The sequence below is a fragment of the Carcharhinus amblyrhynchos genome, chromosome 3, assembly GCF_965287045.1.
Source record: "Carcharhinus amblyrhynchos chromosome 3, sCarAmb.v2.hapA, whole genome shotgun sequence".
Taxonomy (NCBI): Eukaryota; Metazoa; Chordata; class Chondrichthyes; order Carcharhiniformes; family Carcharhinidae; genus Carcharhinus; species Carcharhinus amblyrhynchos.
This window is the reverse complement of record NC_137326.1, coordinates 122,700,491-122,717,041: the sequence shown is the minus strand read 5'-3', so window position 1 is coordinate 122,717,041 and position 16,551 is coordinate 122,700,491. Positions and strand designations below refer to the sequence as shown.

General features: G+C 40.8%; 1 protein-coding gene across 3 annotated transcripts in view; it reads right to left on the bottom strand.

Moving 5' to 3' along the window:
- atp1b3a (ATPase Na+/K+ transporting subunit beta 3a) overlaps window positions 1–16,223 on the bottom strand; it is a 40,510-nt gene extending 24,287 nt beyond the window's left edge. The window contains exons 1-3 of one of the 3 annotated variants that reach the window (XM_080185927.1): window positions 15,945–16,223; window positions 12,300–12,454; window positions 4,813–4,941 (exon numbers count right to left, since the gene is read on the bottom strand). In XM_080185927.1, coding sequence (XP_080042053.1) covers window positions 4,813–4,941; window positions 12,300–12,454; window positions 15,945–16,009 — 349 coding nt within the window. In that variant the 5' untranslated portion in view covers window positions 16,010–16,223. Of the gene's footprint in view, window positions 1–4,812; window positions 4,942–12,299; window positions 12,455–12,961; window positions 13,063–15,944 lie in introns of all 3 variants that reach the window. The other 2 variants (XM_080185929.1, XM_080185928.1) reach the window with 2 other exon arrangements.
- Window positions 16,224–16,551: the final 328 nt, after the last annotated feature.

The following is a 16,551-nucleotide window of genomic DNA, read 5'->3' as shown; positions in this document are numbered from 1 at the left end:
GTGTGCGGTTTGCCCGGGAATTGCTGTGAGGGCTGCGATCGGGCCATGGGGGGTGCTGGAGGGGCAGCACTGCGGTGGTCCGTGGCTGGCCAGTGATCGAACTGGCCAGCAAACAGGCAGTCTGACAGATCGGAGCCACTGCGCATGCGCAGAGTTCCAGAACTGTCAGACTTTGGCACAAATAGGCCCCACTCCCTTGGGTTTTTAATGATAGTCATGACTAGGACCTCTGCATTGCACAGAGTGTGGAGATTCAGGTGAGAAGCTGAACTGAGAAAACAGTCGGGATTTAGAACAGTTTTCCCGTCAATTTGGCACTTTTGGGAGAATTGCCCCCACAATTTCTAATGTGACAACAAGTGTTGCAAGTGACAACAAATAGTAAGAATAGTTAATGCTGAGAGGGCTGCAACAATTACTAGAGCGTAGTAAACTCGCAGAATGGGTAAATAATTGACAAAGGTCAACACAGATAAATGCAAGGGAGATGCAAATCTAAGTGAGATTGGGAATGAAGTGATGTTAAGAGTTTAACTATGCACTCGTCGGAAAAAATGCAAGAATACCAAATTTCAAATGATTATAATAACTTATATTAGAGGAGTAAAAGATACTGATTGAATCATAGATTATACATTTGCTATCCAGCCAATCGAGTATGCACCAAGTCTCTGAAAGATCATCCCACTCAGGCCCTTTCCTCTGCCCAATCTTTGTTATCTTGTATATAGCTAATCCACCTAACCTACACAACTTTGGGACACTAAGGAGCAATTTTGCATGGGCAGTCCACCTAACCTGCACATCTCTGGACTATGGGGGGAATGATGTGGAGATGTCAGCGTTGGACTTGGGTGAACACAGTAAGAAGTCTCAAAACCCCAGGTTAAAGTCCAACAGGTTTATTTAGTAGTAAAATCCACTAGCTTTGCTCCTTCGTCAGGTGAGTGGGAACTCTGTTCACAAACAGGGCATATAAAGACACAAACTCAACTTACAGAATAACGCGAGTCTTTACAGCAAATCAAGTCTTAACATACGAGTGTCAGTGTAGACTCAATGGGCCAAATAGCCTCTTCTGCACTGTAGGGATTCTATGATTCAATGAATTTTTGCAGTGCTCCTTTTTTAATTGCATAACCTTTTAGGTCATGTCATAAAGCTGTGAGTAATTCTTGACATTTGGAGCCTTCAACATATCATTGATGAAGACGAACATCTCGCCAAGGCTATCCCCACACCCCCACTTCTTGCCTTCAAACAATCACACAACCTCAAACAAACCATTGTCTGCAGCAAGCTACCCAGCCTTGAGGAGAACAGTGACCACGACATCACACAACTCTGCCACAGCAACCTCTGCCAAGATGTGCCAGATCATCGATATGGATACCATCATCTTATGTGAGAACACCATCCATCAGGTGCACGGTACATACCCTTGCAACTCGGTCAATGTTGTCTACCTGATACCCTGCTGGAAATGATGTCCCAAGGCATGGTACATTGGGGAGACCATGTAGACTCTATGACAACAGATGAGTGAACACCGCTCAACAATCACCAGGCAAGACTGTTCTCTTTCTGCTGGGGAACACTTCAGCAGTCATGGGCATTCAGCCTCTGATCTTCGGGTAAGCGTTCTCCAAGGCAGCCTTCATGACATACGACAGCGTAGAGTTGCTGAACAGAGACCAATAGCCAAGTTCCGCACACGAGGACGGCCTCAACCGGGGTCTTGGGTTCATGTCACACTATCTGTAACCCCCACGACTTGCCTGGACTTGCAAAAATCTCAGTAACTCTCCTGTCTGGAGGCAATACACATCCCTTTAACCTGTGCTTAATGCTCTCTCCATTCACACTGTCTGTACCTTGAAGACTGGATTAGCGTAAAGACTCGCATTTCAATCATTATTTTGTAAATTGAGTCCGTGTCTTTATATGCCCTGTTTGTGAACAGAATTCCCACTCACCTGACGAAGGAGCAACGCTCTGAAAGCTAGTGGATTCTGCTACCAAATAAACCTGTTGGACTTTAACCTGATGTTGTGAGACTTCTTACGATGGGAGGAAACCAGAGCATCTGGAGGGAACCCACACAGACATAGGTAGAACATGCAAACTCCATTCAGACAGTGACCAGAGGCTGGAATTGAACTCGGGTCCCTGGCACTGTGGGGCAGCAGTGCTACCCACTATGCCACCTTGCCGCAGGTTGACAAGCAGACTCTAGCCAAGGTGCTGTTATGGAAAAAGGCATAGGGAACTATAGGCTCCAAAAAAGGATGCCAACCTAAGACAAACCATCTACCATTAGATATGATTCTGTGATTGGGTAGCACTTGTTGAACAATCCTGAGTGTTAATAGCTACATCAATCGAGCTCATGAAGTGGTTAATTTATGCTTCAAATAACATTAATTCATACACAGTGATGCACCAATTCTCTGCGAACAAAAGAAATATGTTTTGTCTTGACCCATTTTAGTTGTGATCATTTGAAATTTGGCATCTCTGCATTTGTCCTGATGAGTGCAAAATGTCTCTCTTTTCAGCAATATCCAAGTTCTGTCCTACCAAGCACCATTTATATATGGATCACTAAGAGTTCTGCCACAGATTAGTAATGCCGCAAAAACCAAACCAAACACTAGGTTTTATTTCTACAGTGATAGAATCAAAAAGTACTTAGAATCAAAAGGAACTTATGCGGGGGAAGAACATAAGCAGAGGCCAGCAATGTAAGATAGTCTCCACCTGTACTATTTCAACATTGTTTTCAATGCCATAAACTAGCAAGAGAGATTCAGTAACCAAGTACATGCCCTATTAATTTGTGACGGTCTAATCATAAGCTAAATAGTTTCTATTACTCAAATTAATTTGAACTACCATAAGAGTGGATACATTTACACACAGCTTTATCACATGATCTAAAAGGTTATGCAGTTAAGAAAGGAGGCCTGCAAAAATTAATTGAATCATAGAATCCCTATAGCACAGAAGAGGCTATTTGGCCCATCAAGTCTGCACCGACTCTCAGATAGAGTATTTTACCCAGGCCCTCTCCCCCACCAAATTTACCATGGTTAATTCATCTAACATACATATCTTGGGGAAGTATCGGGCAATTTAGCATGGCCAATCCACCTAACCTGTTATTATATCTGTATTTCCTTCTTGAGTTTATTTAATGTCCAGTGTATTGACAGGGCATTGAAAATTGTTGGACAGTCAATTAATACTTAAAGTGTAGTCAATGTTTTTTTGTTTTGTTCATCTCAATATTGAATGCTACCTGCTTCCCCAGCCACACAAATAAAAAAAATGCCAGTTTGCACACAGTGAGGTTCCATAAACAGCAAATGAGATGAGTAACCTAAGAATTTGTTTCAATGTTGTGTGTTGGAGCAGAACACAGAACTTAATGTTTTTCTTTGAATGCTATCATGCACTGTTTCATGTACATTTGAACAGGATGAGGCTTTGAATTAATGCATCATTTAATAGTCAATACCTTGGACAATGCAACACTTTTCAGAACTGCAATGAGATGTTAGCCTGGTGTGTGCATTATTAAATTCAATCTTTAAGTAAACTTTAACCTATGATCTATAAAGTAGCAAGTGCACTTTGTGTGGCTGGGGAAGTTGGTAGCATTCAAAGAGGTGAACAATCCATTCAGAACAAAACAAAAAATAAAACACTTCAAAAATATTAATTGACTGTCTAGCAATTTCGAAGGCTCGAAGGGCTGGATGGCCTACTCCTGCTCCTATTTCTTATGTTCTTATGTTCAATTTGATGTCCTGGGAAGACACCGGGCACTAAATAAACACAAGAAAGAAATATTGATATGACAACAGGTTAAATGGATTGGCCATGCTAAATTGCCCCTTAGTCCCCAAAATGTGTAGGTTAGATGAATTAGCCATGGTAAATTTGGCAGGGGAGAGGGCCTGGGTAAAATACTCTGTCTGAGTCAGTGCAGACTCGATGGACCAAATGGCCTCTTTTGCATTGTAGGCATTTTATGATTCAATATATTTGTTGCAGGGCTCCTTTTAACTGTATAACCTTTTTAGATAGAATCATAGAAACCCCACGGTGCAGAAAGAAGCCATTGGGCCCATCAAGTCTGAACCGACCACAATCCCACCCAGGCCCTCCCCCCACATATTTACCTGCTAATCCCTCTAACCTATGCATCTCAGGACACTGAAGAGCAATTTCAGCATGGCCATTCGACCTAACCAGCACATCTTTGGACTGTGGGAGGAAACGGGAGCACCTGGAGGAAACCCACACGTGGAGAATGTGCAAACTCCACACAGACAATGACCCAACCCGGGAATCGAACCCAGGTCCCTCGAGTTGTGAAGCAGAAGTGCTAACCACTGTGGTACCGTGCCGCCCATCATGTGATAAAACTGTGTACGTGAGCGCATAACTGTGTCCACTCTTAAAAATTACGGCAGTTCATATCAGTTTGAGTAACAGAAACTATTTAGCTTATGACTAGACCTTTACAAATTAATAGGGCAGGTACTTGGTTATTGAATCTCTCTTAATAGTTGTGGCATTGAAAACAGTGTTGAAATGGTACAGGTGGAGACTATCTTATATTGCTGGGCTCTGCTTATGCTCTTCCCATGCATAAGTTCCCTAAGCCAAACAGACACCTCTGTAACATCTATTGTAATAACTGTGGTTTTATTTTAAAGAAAAAGCGGTTAGTTAAAATATCTATTGTTCAAATCTTGATTATTGACAAGCATCCTGTAAAGCAATATCAAGTGGAATAGTTACCTGGACTGGAAACTCTGTCACGATATTTGGGTGTATAATCGTCCAGCATCTGAAGCATAACCCACATCGTGAAGCTGAATAGACCAGCTAGGAAGCCATAAAACACCAGATAGAACAGAAAAATCAAAGCTGTACAGAAAGGAATAAGAAACAAGTTAGTTTGTATTTCCAAATGTTTTTCATTCCTTCCAGAATCATTTTACAGCTCACACTTGACTTAACATCCTGCATGTAGGAGTGAACAAAAACCACTCATCAGTGGGATGGAAAACATTTAAATGTTTTTAACCTACCAATGAACCTACCAACATACAGTGCATCTTTTCACATAGCACCACAACTGAAGACTATACAATTACAGCGGTGGATACTGGTATCTTGAAGAGAGAACTGAGAAGAAGAAATGTGGGCAAGGTAACCAACGACATTTACAGCACAGACCATTCAACTCATTGGTTCGGAATTTTACCGCCTCGCCCACCCTGAATCTGGGAGGGGTGAAGCTCACAGAACAGAATTCTCCGTTGGCCTCGGGCAGGATTTTATGAGCCTCGCCCAAGCAAGGTCGTAAAATCCGAGCCGTCGTGTCTCTGCTGATGCCTCACGAAATCAATCCCAAGACTAATGTCACTGCCCATCTTGCTTCCCAAAGTCCTGTACCTTCCATTATTTCATATATTTCTCCAATAGTCCCTGAAAAAATGTGGCGTTCCCTGCATCAGCTACGCTCGCAACCAAATTTTCTGCAGTCCAACAACTATTTTGAATAAAAGGAAATTTTTCTTACATCTTTATTCACTCAGTAGCAATTTTTAATTTTTCCCCAGACTCAGAAGAGATTGTCCATCCTATCAAAATTGGTCATAATTTTCTTTTAAATTTTGAAATATCCTCTATTTCAGTATAAATAATCCATGTACCCTAAGATAGAATATAATTGTAAAGAATAATACTATGCTCCTTTCTATATAACTCAAAATGTTGTTGGTTGGACTATCTTCACCTAGGTTTGCATAGAATTAAACCTGAACTTTGCAATGATGTAGAATCTCTCCATCATTACAAAAATGGCACAAAAGGCTGAAATCTGAAATTTCCATAACCAAACACAGCACCTACCATTTCTGTAGGGGCAGGGATAGGGTGGATTGGGATTTGTACATGTGTGCTTCACAGAGGCAACTGTCTGCATAAAGCAGCAGCTGCCTCTAGTCATATCCGCTTTTCATTAGCCAGGAATGGGAAACATAACATGTACAAAATAGACCTGGGAGGAGCGGATCTAAATTGTGCAGAGTCTTCTGGAGAGGCAGGGTACCTCTTGGATCTAGTCCTGGGATATTTTGGGGAAGGTCAGGTGTCTTTTTCAAGAAGTGAGATGTCTTTTAAAGTTGTTAAAAGTGGACATAAATGTGTGTAAAAGAGAGCTGAAAAAGAAACTGTCAAGCTATCAAGATATTTAAAACTACTTTAAGTATTTGTAAAAACTTCACGGAATGTTTTTTAAAAAATCATTACTTGCTATTTCACTCTGTTGAAATAGGCATGAGGGCTCTTTTAACAGATTTACTGCCACATGACATATTTTCCAACTTTCCAATATCACAGTGCAATGCTTGCCAGTTCAATTTGATTGACAACTACAAGTGCTTATAGCCTCTTTGAAGGGGGACAATGAAGTTCAATGTTTGTTCTTACAAGGGATTAGGCACTTGAATGAAGTATTTCTTTTTTATATTCAATTTTGTCATTGAAGAAATGTAAATGTGGTGAATGAGTCTTTGAGAATGAGCACTTTTTTAAAAAAAAAATCAATCTGCAATAGATGCTTTTTTCATTTCATCTCAGCATTGGTACTAAGGTCTAACCTGACAGATGCAGGGTGAGTGGGCATGGAGGATATTAGGGCAAAAGTTGGTAGGTGGGGAGCCCAACGAAGTTGGCTCAGTGTTCTAAAGATCAATTGAAATAGAGGGGCATACGGGATGGAGAAGGGTATGGGGGAGGGGATAGAGGGGCATAGGTTGATATGGGAGTTATGAATGACCATGAGAGGTGAGAGGGGCATAAAAAGTTGGCATGGAGACTGTGAATGAGGGCTAGTAGTGAGGGATGGAGTGCTGGCTTATGTGTTACTTATTTAAAAGAAAATTCCACACAGTGTGGTGCACTGAGATAGGACTCCCACCCAGCCTGCCTCCACACCCTGCACTTGTCCTAGGGACACCCACAAGGACTCCCATTTTTACCACCTTTCCCAACCTCCCAGACTGAATATCTGACCCTCTGGAACATTTCTCCTGGGGAAGGATTGCAGAGTGAAGATTTGTTTAGACTCTTCCCCTTGACCAGAGTGAAAATTCAGGCCTAAGCACTGAATCCTTTGCCGACTCTACTCATTCACACTCTTCAGTATCTTTTCAATGAGGGCTTGTTCCTATTCCTTGCTTTAGCCTCTGAAAAATGTGATGCTTTGTACATATCCATATTGTGTCCAAACTCCACTAGGCTTCCTACATCTAACATATCCCATCACCACCACTCATCTCCCTTGAAAAATATTTATGGACATTATGAATTTTAAGTTGTAAAAAGAGGGCATGTTTTACTGTACTGCACTATCTGCCAGGCTCTCCAATGACTTATGTTTAATTGTCTAAACAAGGAGAATGTAAATGTGAAGAACTTGATCCAAATCCCAGTCATGATGAATGTACAAAAGATTAGTGAATTAGAACCAGGAGTGCAATTTTTATGAAAGATTATTACAAGAACTTTAGTAAAAAAAATGCACACATCACTCTGTAAACAAGAGAAAGTGGTATCTAAAGATAAAAGAGTCTTCTAGACACTTAACTGAGTCTCACTGGGGAAGTCTTTAGTCTCCACCTACAGAAAGTTGGTAGCTTGATTTGGTCATTCGACCTAAAAGCTTGGTTTAAGGTGTTGTTCAATAAAGGATTACAGATAAAGAAAGTTTATCAAATTTGTTAAACCATACAACAACTGCTGCCTTTGTGGGAGGAATAGCAAGAGATTGACAGACACTAAGCTCTCAATAATCTATGATTTACTTAAATTGCATAATAAAAAACTTGCTCCTTTTGTCTGAAAAACAGAAGGTCTCAATCAAATCTATAGAAAAATATTCTCTCCTGAGAGCATAAAAGAATGGCTGTAGGCCAAAGAGATAAAGCTTGCTTACTTCCTGTTAATTTGCATTGTTATTACAGTTGCACTAACAATTTACAGTTGAAAAGAAGTTTATCTTGTTATATCCATATCAGTGCTGCAATAATTTCATAGATTCTGTCAATGAATGGTGAGTTTTACCATTTTATGTGTTCATTAGAGAAACGTCCAGTCTACACATCTCCATGATAATTACATTTCTTATTACAACTACACATGTTTATATGGACAATTTTGCTTACATAATAGCATAAAACCCATATATGATAACAAATGGTGGTTCATATTATTCAATAGCTGCTCGGCATTTTTTGGACAGGTCCAGCAAAGATCCAAAGAGAGGCAACCTGGGGTTTAGATAATTTAACTACAAGGAAAATTACAAAGAATAATTTTCATCATTGGAAAAATAACAATTTGCCACATGTAAAGCAAAAAGGGAATTGATACAAAGAAAGCCAGGAGTTCATTTCTGCAGAAACTCAAACACAATTGTGATCTTCAGTTTTATGAGTTCAGTGAACCATGAGCTTGCTGTAACTTACGGCTCAAAAGTAAAATTGTCAACTTATTGAATTAATTTCATCACACATCACAAATGCAGAACCTCCAAAATCTTTGGAGGGGAAAAAAAATCATCCTTAAGGGAGAGCAAAAATATACTCACAGGATTGAAAGAGTGCATAGAAGATTAAGAACCCACAAATTAAATAAAAACAACACAATAAAATTCCTCTCAAAATATAACAAGTTTAAATATTGCAAACACTAATTTTACACTGATATGTTCTTTAATTCTAATAAAAGCATGACATTTATTTTCAGTCAAAAAAGTTTTTTTTGGCAAACTATCTTATACATTAAAGTCACTTAACTGCAACAGTTAATTTAATATAACGATATTTTTACATACAACCAGTTAATTTCTTGTGTTATTACATACATGAGACCAAACCTAGCCTTCAGGTAGGATTAGAGGATATGGATAATTGGGTCAGTGCACCCTTCAGTCCTCATTTCAATATTATATTTTGACTTTATTTGCAAAATAATTTAATTTCATATCAGTGTCAAATAACAAAATGTGTACTAATCCAGGATGTGGAGAAAGAGAGTTGGTTGGAATTTCCCTGTAGCTGAGCCTCTGAACTGGTGATGGCACGACAGTGCCATCATTGGTGAGAGTGTATTATTACAGTTTCTATGGGTAGTTTCCACTGCTAAATTTTCCATTTTAATTTCAGAATTTATAGTGGAAAAAAGTTGACATAAAAATGTGACAAAAGTTACAGGATACATGGTAATTGGATTTGAGCACCAACCCTACAAAAACACTTCAAGTATAATCTTTCAATTGTCGGCAAAATCTTAAGTGGATCCAATTTGATCAACATTTTTATTTTCCAGCTCTTGCCCGTAAATGGTTGGAAACAAATTACAATGAAGTATTTAGATACAGGAGATAAAACTATGGAACAGAATTTTATTGTGCTGTATATTACTTTCAGTGAATGCTATTTTAGGCATCTTTTGATTGACCGTGGACGAAAAGCAAATTATGGGTCATTTCAACAGTACTTACAAATTGTATAGTCAATTAAAATAAGTGGAATACTGGTAATAGTTTATCCATTAACTTATGATACCTAGGGACATTATACACCAGTGCACTGTGGAATAAGTAAACCTGCTTGTTTGCAGGCAAGACTAGAACGCCCTTCACCAACATCTAAACATCAGTTAAATTCTAATATTAAAAAGATAATTTGATATTCACCAACAAAGCCATCTCAACAATAATTTAAGTCACTGTATAAATGCAAGTAAAATCTCCCACACCTCTTCGCAAGAACATAAAACAAAGATTGATTCCAAGCTAAAAGAGGAAATATTAGAACAGATAACCATCTTGACCAGAAAGGAAGGTTTTAAAGGAAAGAATTTCAGAACTCGGAGCCTAGATAGTTGAAAACAGAGTTCTTGGAGAGTTGAAGTTTGAACACACAAGGATGAAATTCTTTTTAAAATCCAGGTGTTAAGACTGGAAGTCAATGTTATGCATATAACAGAGGTAACGGGTAACTGGGACTTAGTGCATGTTGGGATACGGGCCGAAGAATTTAAGATGAGTTCAAGTTTATGAAAGGTGGAGACTGGATTTAGTCAAGAGAACACTGGAATTATCAAGTCCAGAGATAACAAAAAGCACAAAGATGGTTTAGGCAGCAGATAGATTGAGGCAGAAGCAGAGACCGACAATCGGTGGAAATAGACAGTTTTGATGATGGATAAAATAATGGGCAGAATCTCAGCTCCAGATCAAATGGGACGCAAAGTTCAAGCTTGAGGCATGGGCTAGGGGGAGAGATGGAAATGGTAGCTTGGCAATTGGGGTTTGGATGGTGGACAAAAAAACAGCAACTTTAGTCTTTCCAATGTTTATTAAGAGGAAATCTCAGTTCATTTAGGACTAGTTGCTGTACAAGTGGAGACACTAAACAGAAACATAGAAAACAGGAGCAGGAGGTCAAACCTGCTTCGCTATTCATTATGTTCATGGCTGATCATCCAACTCAATAGTCTAATCCTGCATCCCCCCCCCCCTCCATATCCTTTGATCCCCTTCACCCCAAGTGCTATATCCAACTCATTGTTGAAAACATACAGGGCTGAAATTTCCAGTTCCGCCCACCAAAGGAATCACAGTGGGCAGGATGCAGATCATAAAAAAGTCCACTGACTTGGGCAGGATTTTCCAGTTTCCAGGCAAGCGCGGCCGGAAATTTCCACCCACAATGTTTTGGCCTCAACTGATTTCTGTGATAGTGAATTCCAGAGGCTCACCAATCTCTGGGTGAAGAAATTTTTCCCCATCTCAATCCTAAAGGTTTACCTATATCTTTAGACTATAACTCCTGGTTCTGAACACCCTCACCATCGGGAACACCCTACCTGCATCTACCATGTCTAGTTCTGTAGAATTTTATAGGTTTCTATGAGATTATCCCCTCATTCTTCTGAACTCTGGTGAATGTAATCCTAAACAACTCAATCTCCACTTATAAGTCATGCCCTGCCATCCCAAGAATCAGTCTGATAAACCTTCGCTGCGCTCTCTCTATAGCAAGAACATCCTTCCTCAGATAAAGGACCCAAATCTGCACACAATATTTCAGGCGTGGTCTCACCAAGGCCCTTATAAATGCAGCAAGACATCCCTGCTCCTGTATTTGAGTCCTCTCACTATGAGGGCCAGCATATCATTTGCCTTCTTTACTTCCTGTTGCACCTACATGCTTACCTTCAATGACTGATGTACAAGAACACCCAGGTTTCATTCCCCTTTCTTAATTTATGTCCATTCAAATAATAATCTCCTTCATGTTTTTGTGACCAAAATGGATAACCTCACATTTATTCATATTACACTGCATCTGCCATGCATTTGCCTGCTCACCCAGCTTGTCCAAATCAAACTGAAGGATCTATGCATCCTCCTCACAGCTCACCCTCCCACCCAGCTGTGTCATCTGCAAATTTGGAGATATCACATTCAGTTCTTTCAAAGAAAGCATTAAAATACATTGAGAATAGTTGGGATTCAGATAGATAGGTTTCAGGACCTGAGAGAAAACTGTTTACAATATCAGCTACTATGAGGGCCAGGAAGGGAAGTTGACTGATCAGCAGTTTAGTGGAAGGAGGGTCAAGAGAGCAGGAGGTGGGACTCATGGATAACAGTTAATTCATCATGTATTACAAAGATTTAACAATCTCAAAAAAGTTATTCATGGCTTGATAAGCTACTAAATCAAGATAGCAGCTCAGTCTCTTGCAATATATTATAAATCTGTCCAGAAGGTTAACTATAGATTTATAACTGGGGAATAACAAATTAAATTAGCATTAGTAGCCTAATTAAATCCGTTGAAGCTGCCTTACAAGGCCTCCTCGAGTACTGTGACCAGTTCTGGGTCACGAAAGTACAAAGAAAATATTAAAGACTATGCAAGAAGAGAGTTAAGCAACCAATCCTAGAAAAAGAGTAATGAGTTCAGAAGAAAGAGAGAGAATCAGGAAACTTTCAGCCTTGAAAGAAGATAACCATGAGATGACCTTATAAGAGCCACAAAGATAGTAAGTCATTAAGTAAAGATAAACCTGGAACACAATTTCAAAACAAACTAAGAGTAGGACAAGGGGGAAACAAGTTTAAACTATGAAAAAGCAGATTCAGGACTGATATCAGGATGTTTTTCTTCACACAAAGATTAACACATGGAATTGACTCCTACCTAAGACAGTGGAGGCAAAACCTCTGGAATCACAAACATTTGGAAGTTGTATTGCATTGGAGTAGTAGGAAATTATACGATCTTTCTGTAAGGGTGAGCCAAGATGTGCCAAATGGCCTTCCTCATGTATATCCATTTGGCTATTTTGCATTAACCTGGAAATATATTTCCACATGCATTGTTTAAAACAAAGTTTTTAATCAAGATCACTGATCAGGGTTATGATTCCAACTAATGGAAAGAACAGAGTTATTGGAGCATTTTAACTACACGGGCCAGTAGTGGTTCAAGAAGATGCTTCACCACCGCTGTTCTAATAGCAATTAGGTATTGAGAATATATGCTAGCTTTGCCAGTGCTACCGATGCTCTGAGAATGAAATATATTATATATTTTTTACTGGATTATACAACTTGTGTTTCATACACAATTCAACAATGGAAAAGAAAAATTTGCTCCTTAGACTTGTATCCAATGTATAGTGCAACCACGCATAACAACTATTCATTGTCCAATGCCAATATTTCATTTCAAATGGAATCTCCAAAGGATATTAACTACTGAACAGATTAAAGGGAAAGGAAAATATTATGATTAAGTATTTATCCTCAGGTCATCCCAGTATTGTGTTTAATTAGCCACTGAGAGGGCAGATTCCTTACCATTGGTATGGTTCACCTGAGTGTAGTTCAACTCCATACACAAAGCTCCCGCACTTTCTGCTCCTCAGTTCTCCTTCATACCAGGTGCTGCTTGGAGTATACTATTTAAAATTAAGAGTTTCAGTATTCACAGTCTCATTCAGTCCTTGGCTATTTCTACTTCCACTGTCTATCCAGTTCTGAGTTTGCCTACATTGGGAACTTATTAAACAGGACTGAGAAGGTGGAAAGGATATACGAGTGCGTGTGTGTGTGTGTGTGTGTGCATGCACACATGGGGAGGTGGGAGGGAGGGAGGTAATGGAAAGTTCCTTTAAAGAATGGTGCAAAATTTTAAGAGTGACATTGATGCTGATGTCGAGACCATGTCGTTTAGGATTATATTTGCTGGAGTTTAGAAGAGTGAGAGGGGATTGCATAGAAACTTATAAAATTCTAACAGGATTAGACAGGATTAGACATTTTTCAAAAAAAAATGTTCCCAATGGTGGGGATTAAAGTTTGAGGATAAGTGGTAAAACTTTTAAAACTGAGGCAAGGAGAAATTTCTCCACCCAGAGGGTGGTGAATGTATGGAATTCACTACCATGGAATGTAGCTGAGGCCAAAATGTTGTCTGATCAAGAAGAAATTAGATATAGCTCCTGGGGCTAGAGGGATTGAGGGATATGGGTGGAAGGATGAAGGGAAAGTCACAATATTGAATTTGGCGTTCAGCCATGATTATAATGAATGGTGGAGCAGGCTCAAAGGGCCGAATGGCCTATTCCTGCTTCTAGTTTCTGTCTCTCCCCCAAGAATATTTCCTAGTTTAGTAGAGTTGAACATGTGAAGGACAAACCCTTTACAGAGCTCTTCTGCATGAAATTTTGTATAGGAATAGGCCTCCCAAGGATCTAAATGGGAATGCTAACATTTGTGATGACCAAAGCCGAAAGGACACTCAGTGTAGTTGTGCGTTGTCCAAGTGGTCAGTTCGATTTCCCACCAACCTGCCCTTTTTACTTAAACACTATATTTGTTATGGGGGCTGGGAAACATCATAATAAACATGCCTGAAATCAGTCAAAAAAAGGCAAATCTGCAGTTGGGCAAGAGGAAGATCACAATAACATCAGTGTTATGAGCAGGTGTTCTTGATAAAGCACATCCGATATCACAGTTTAGATAAAAATCAAGGATGCAAAAATTTACCGAGGTGCCCCACAAATGGGAACATTGTTAAACAGTTTAAGACATTCTGGATTCATCATTTTGAATGGTCTCCCCATTTTCACATAATCTTGAGGTAAAATTGTTAAAAACAGTTCAACACATTTAAGAAAATGGGCAAGATCACCTTCATCTTCTGCAATAGATCACCGTTATCTTCTGCATAGATCTTTATAAGATTAGCAGTCAAGCAAAAGAGCTATGTTCTTAATAAAAGGCAAGATGATCAAAAGTCAACCCTTTTCACTATGTGGTTAAAAGCTGATTGAGAGAAATGTCCTCAGCCCCACAAACAAACAATATCAGCTTAACCCAAAACTGGAACCTTGAATTATTCAATGCACCTAACAGAAATGTCCTTCCAAACTGTAATAAATGTAGTAAAAAGGGTCAGAGAGAGCCCCATTCCAAAAAAAAGAAATCCATGTTGGTGGAACATTATGACAAATACAGAAAGCAAAACCTATAAATGTACAGCTTGATTGCTATTGATTTTGTGCAAAGCGCCTTTCGAATTATTAAATGAGTTAAACAAGTGAAGCAACACGAATGGGGAAATTTTGGAATCTATTGGATCGTCCAGTTTGGAATTCAAAGCAGACTGCGTTAAAGACTGCTGTTCCAAGGACCTTTACCCAGTTTACTGTCTCCAGTTTTATCATCCATAGAGATTCCTTTTCTGTGGGAGCTGGGTTGCTACAATTTCCGACGGAATATCACAGCGCCCTTTCAAAAAGAAAACTTCAGGGTTTCAAAAAAAACACTCGTAAAATCGACTCCAACCCATTAACGGATAAATAGGTTTGATGCATAAAAAAGTGTTGCTAACATTTTCCCCCAGTATCAAATCAGATTTCAATTCCGGACTGAATGTTTCTCAATCACAAGAAAACTGACATTTATGTTGCCCCCAGCCCTACCATTTCTAGGGATGAACAAGTCACAAAACCCCACAGCCAGGGGAAATTGGTCACTCGTCCAGGTCTAAATGAACATCAACATGTTTTTTTGCTGGAACCAAAAATAAGAGAGGAAAGCCGCTGGAAGTGTAGCAGCTCAGCCGCTCAGATCAAACATTAAGGAGTTTGGTCACGTTAACACCTTCTGAAGCATCGTGACTGACAGCCGGCTGCAAAATGCGCAGGTTTTACCCCAACTCTCCATCCGCCCCCAAGTCAAGCCATTCCCTCAAATTGACAATTTAACACCCTCCTCACCCTGGCCTCATCCTGCTGCTTCTCACCCGGGGGTGGGGGAAGCGGCTGTGTGTGAGGGGGAGAGAGACACAGAGAGACAGAGAGATAGACAGTCACACACACAGGAGAGAGAGAGACAGCGACATAGAGGGAGAGACAGAGATACAGCAAAAGAGAGACACACACAGACACAGAGATAAAGGGGGAGAAAGAGAGAGACAGACCCCCTCAAATCAATCCTGCCTCTTTCTCCCTGCGGCAAGACAAGCCAGGCTGAGTCCAGCAGCCTGGCTGAAGAATCCCCACCAGGGGGGACAGGCACTGACTGGGCTAACAAACCCCATCACCTCATCCAGTTTATAAAAAAAGACAAACCTTAAATATCATACCCACCCCCCCCCCCCCCAACTCCGTCAAAGATGACAGCAAGACACACACAAAATGGAAGGAACTACCTGCATTTACAGTAAATCAAATTCCATTTTTGTTTTGGAAAAAAATACCATTTGCAGAATGTCCACTGGCGTTTCCCCCATTCACCCCCCCCCCTCTCCATCCATCTCCTTGATCCTTACCCCAGCTGCTGGCGGTCCTGCCCATGAATTGGCCGGTGCCCGGGTTGTAGACGAATTGCTTCCATCCTCCTGTTCCCTCCGAGTCCTTCTTGTCCCCTTTATCAGCCATGGTGTCAGTGATGGGAAGTGGGACAGGGTATTATTGTGTTTTCTTCTGGGAGACGGGTGGAAGGGGGGGGGGGGTGTGAAGGAGTGGGCTGTGTGTTGCGAGGAGGATCCCGGTGACTTGTGCTGATGATGGATGGATGGATGGATACTGCTCCCTGTCTGCCTCCTCTCCCCGCCGCTGCTGCTGCTGCAGTGAAGAACCGCAGCGGCTGCCCCGCGGGTATAAAGGCGAGGCGAGCATGCGCTTTGCGCAAAGCGGGGTAGCGGCGCGCGAGGAGGAGGAGGAGGAGGAGGAGGGAGCGCGCGTGAGAGCGAGAGAGAGCGCGCGCGCGCCGGTGGGCCGCGCGCACTAGCGAGACGAGCGCCCCCCGCCGCGCGCGCACGGACAGTGGTGGGAGTGCGCGCGCTGCTGCTGTATCAATTTGAGGAGGTTGGGGGGGGGGGGGAGGAATGTTGCAATGGAATAGGATACAGTGTTGCCAGTGGTTTCCGATGGAGG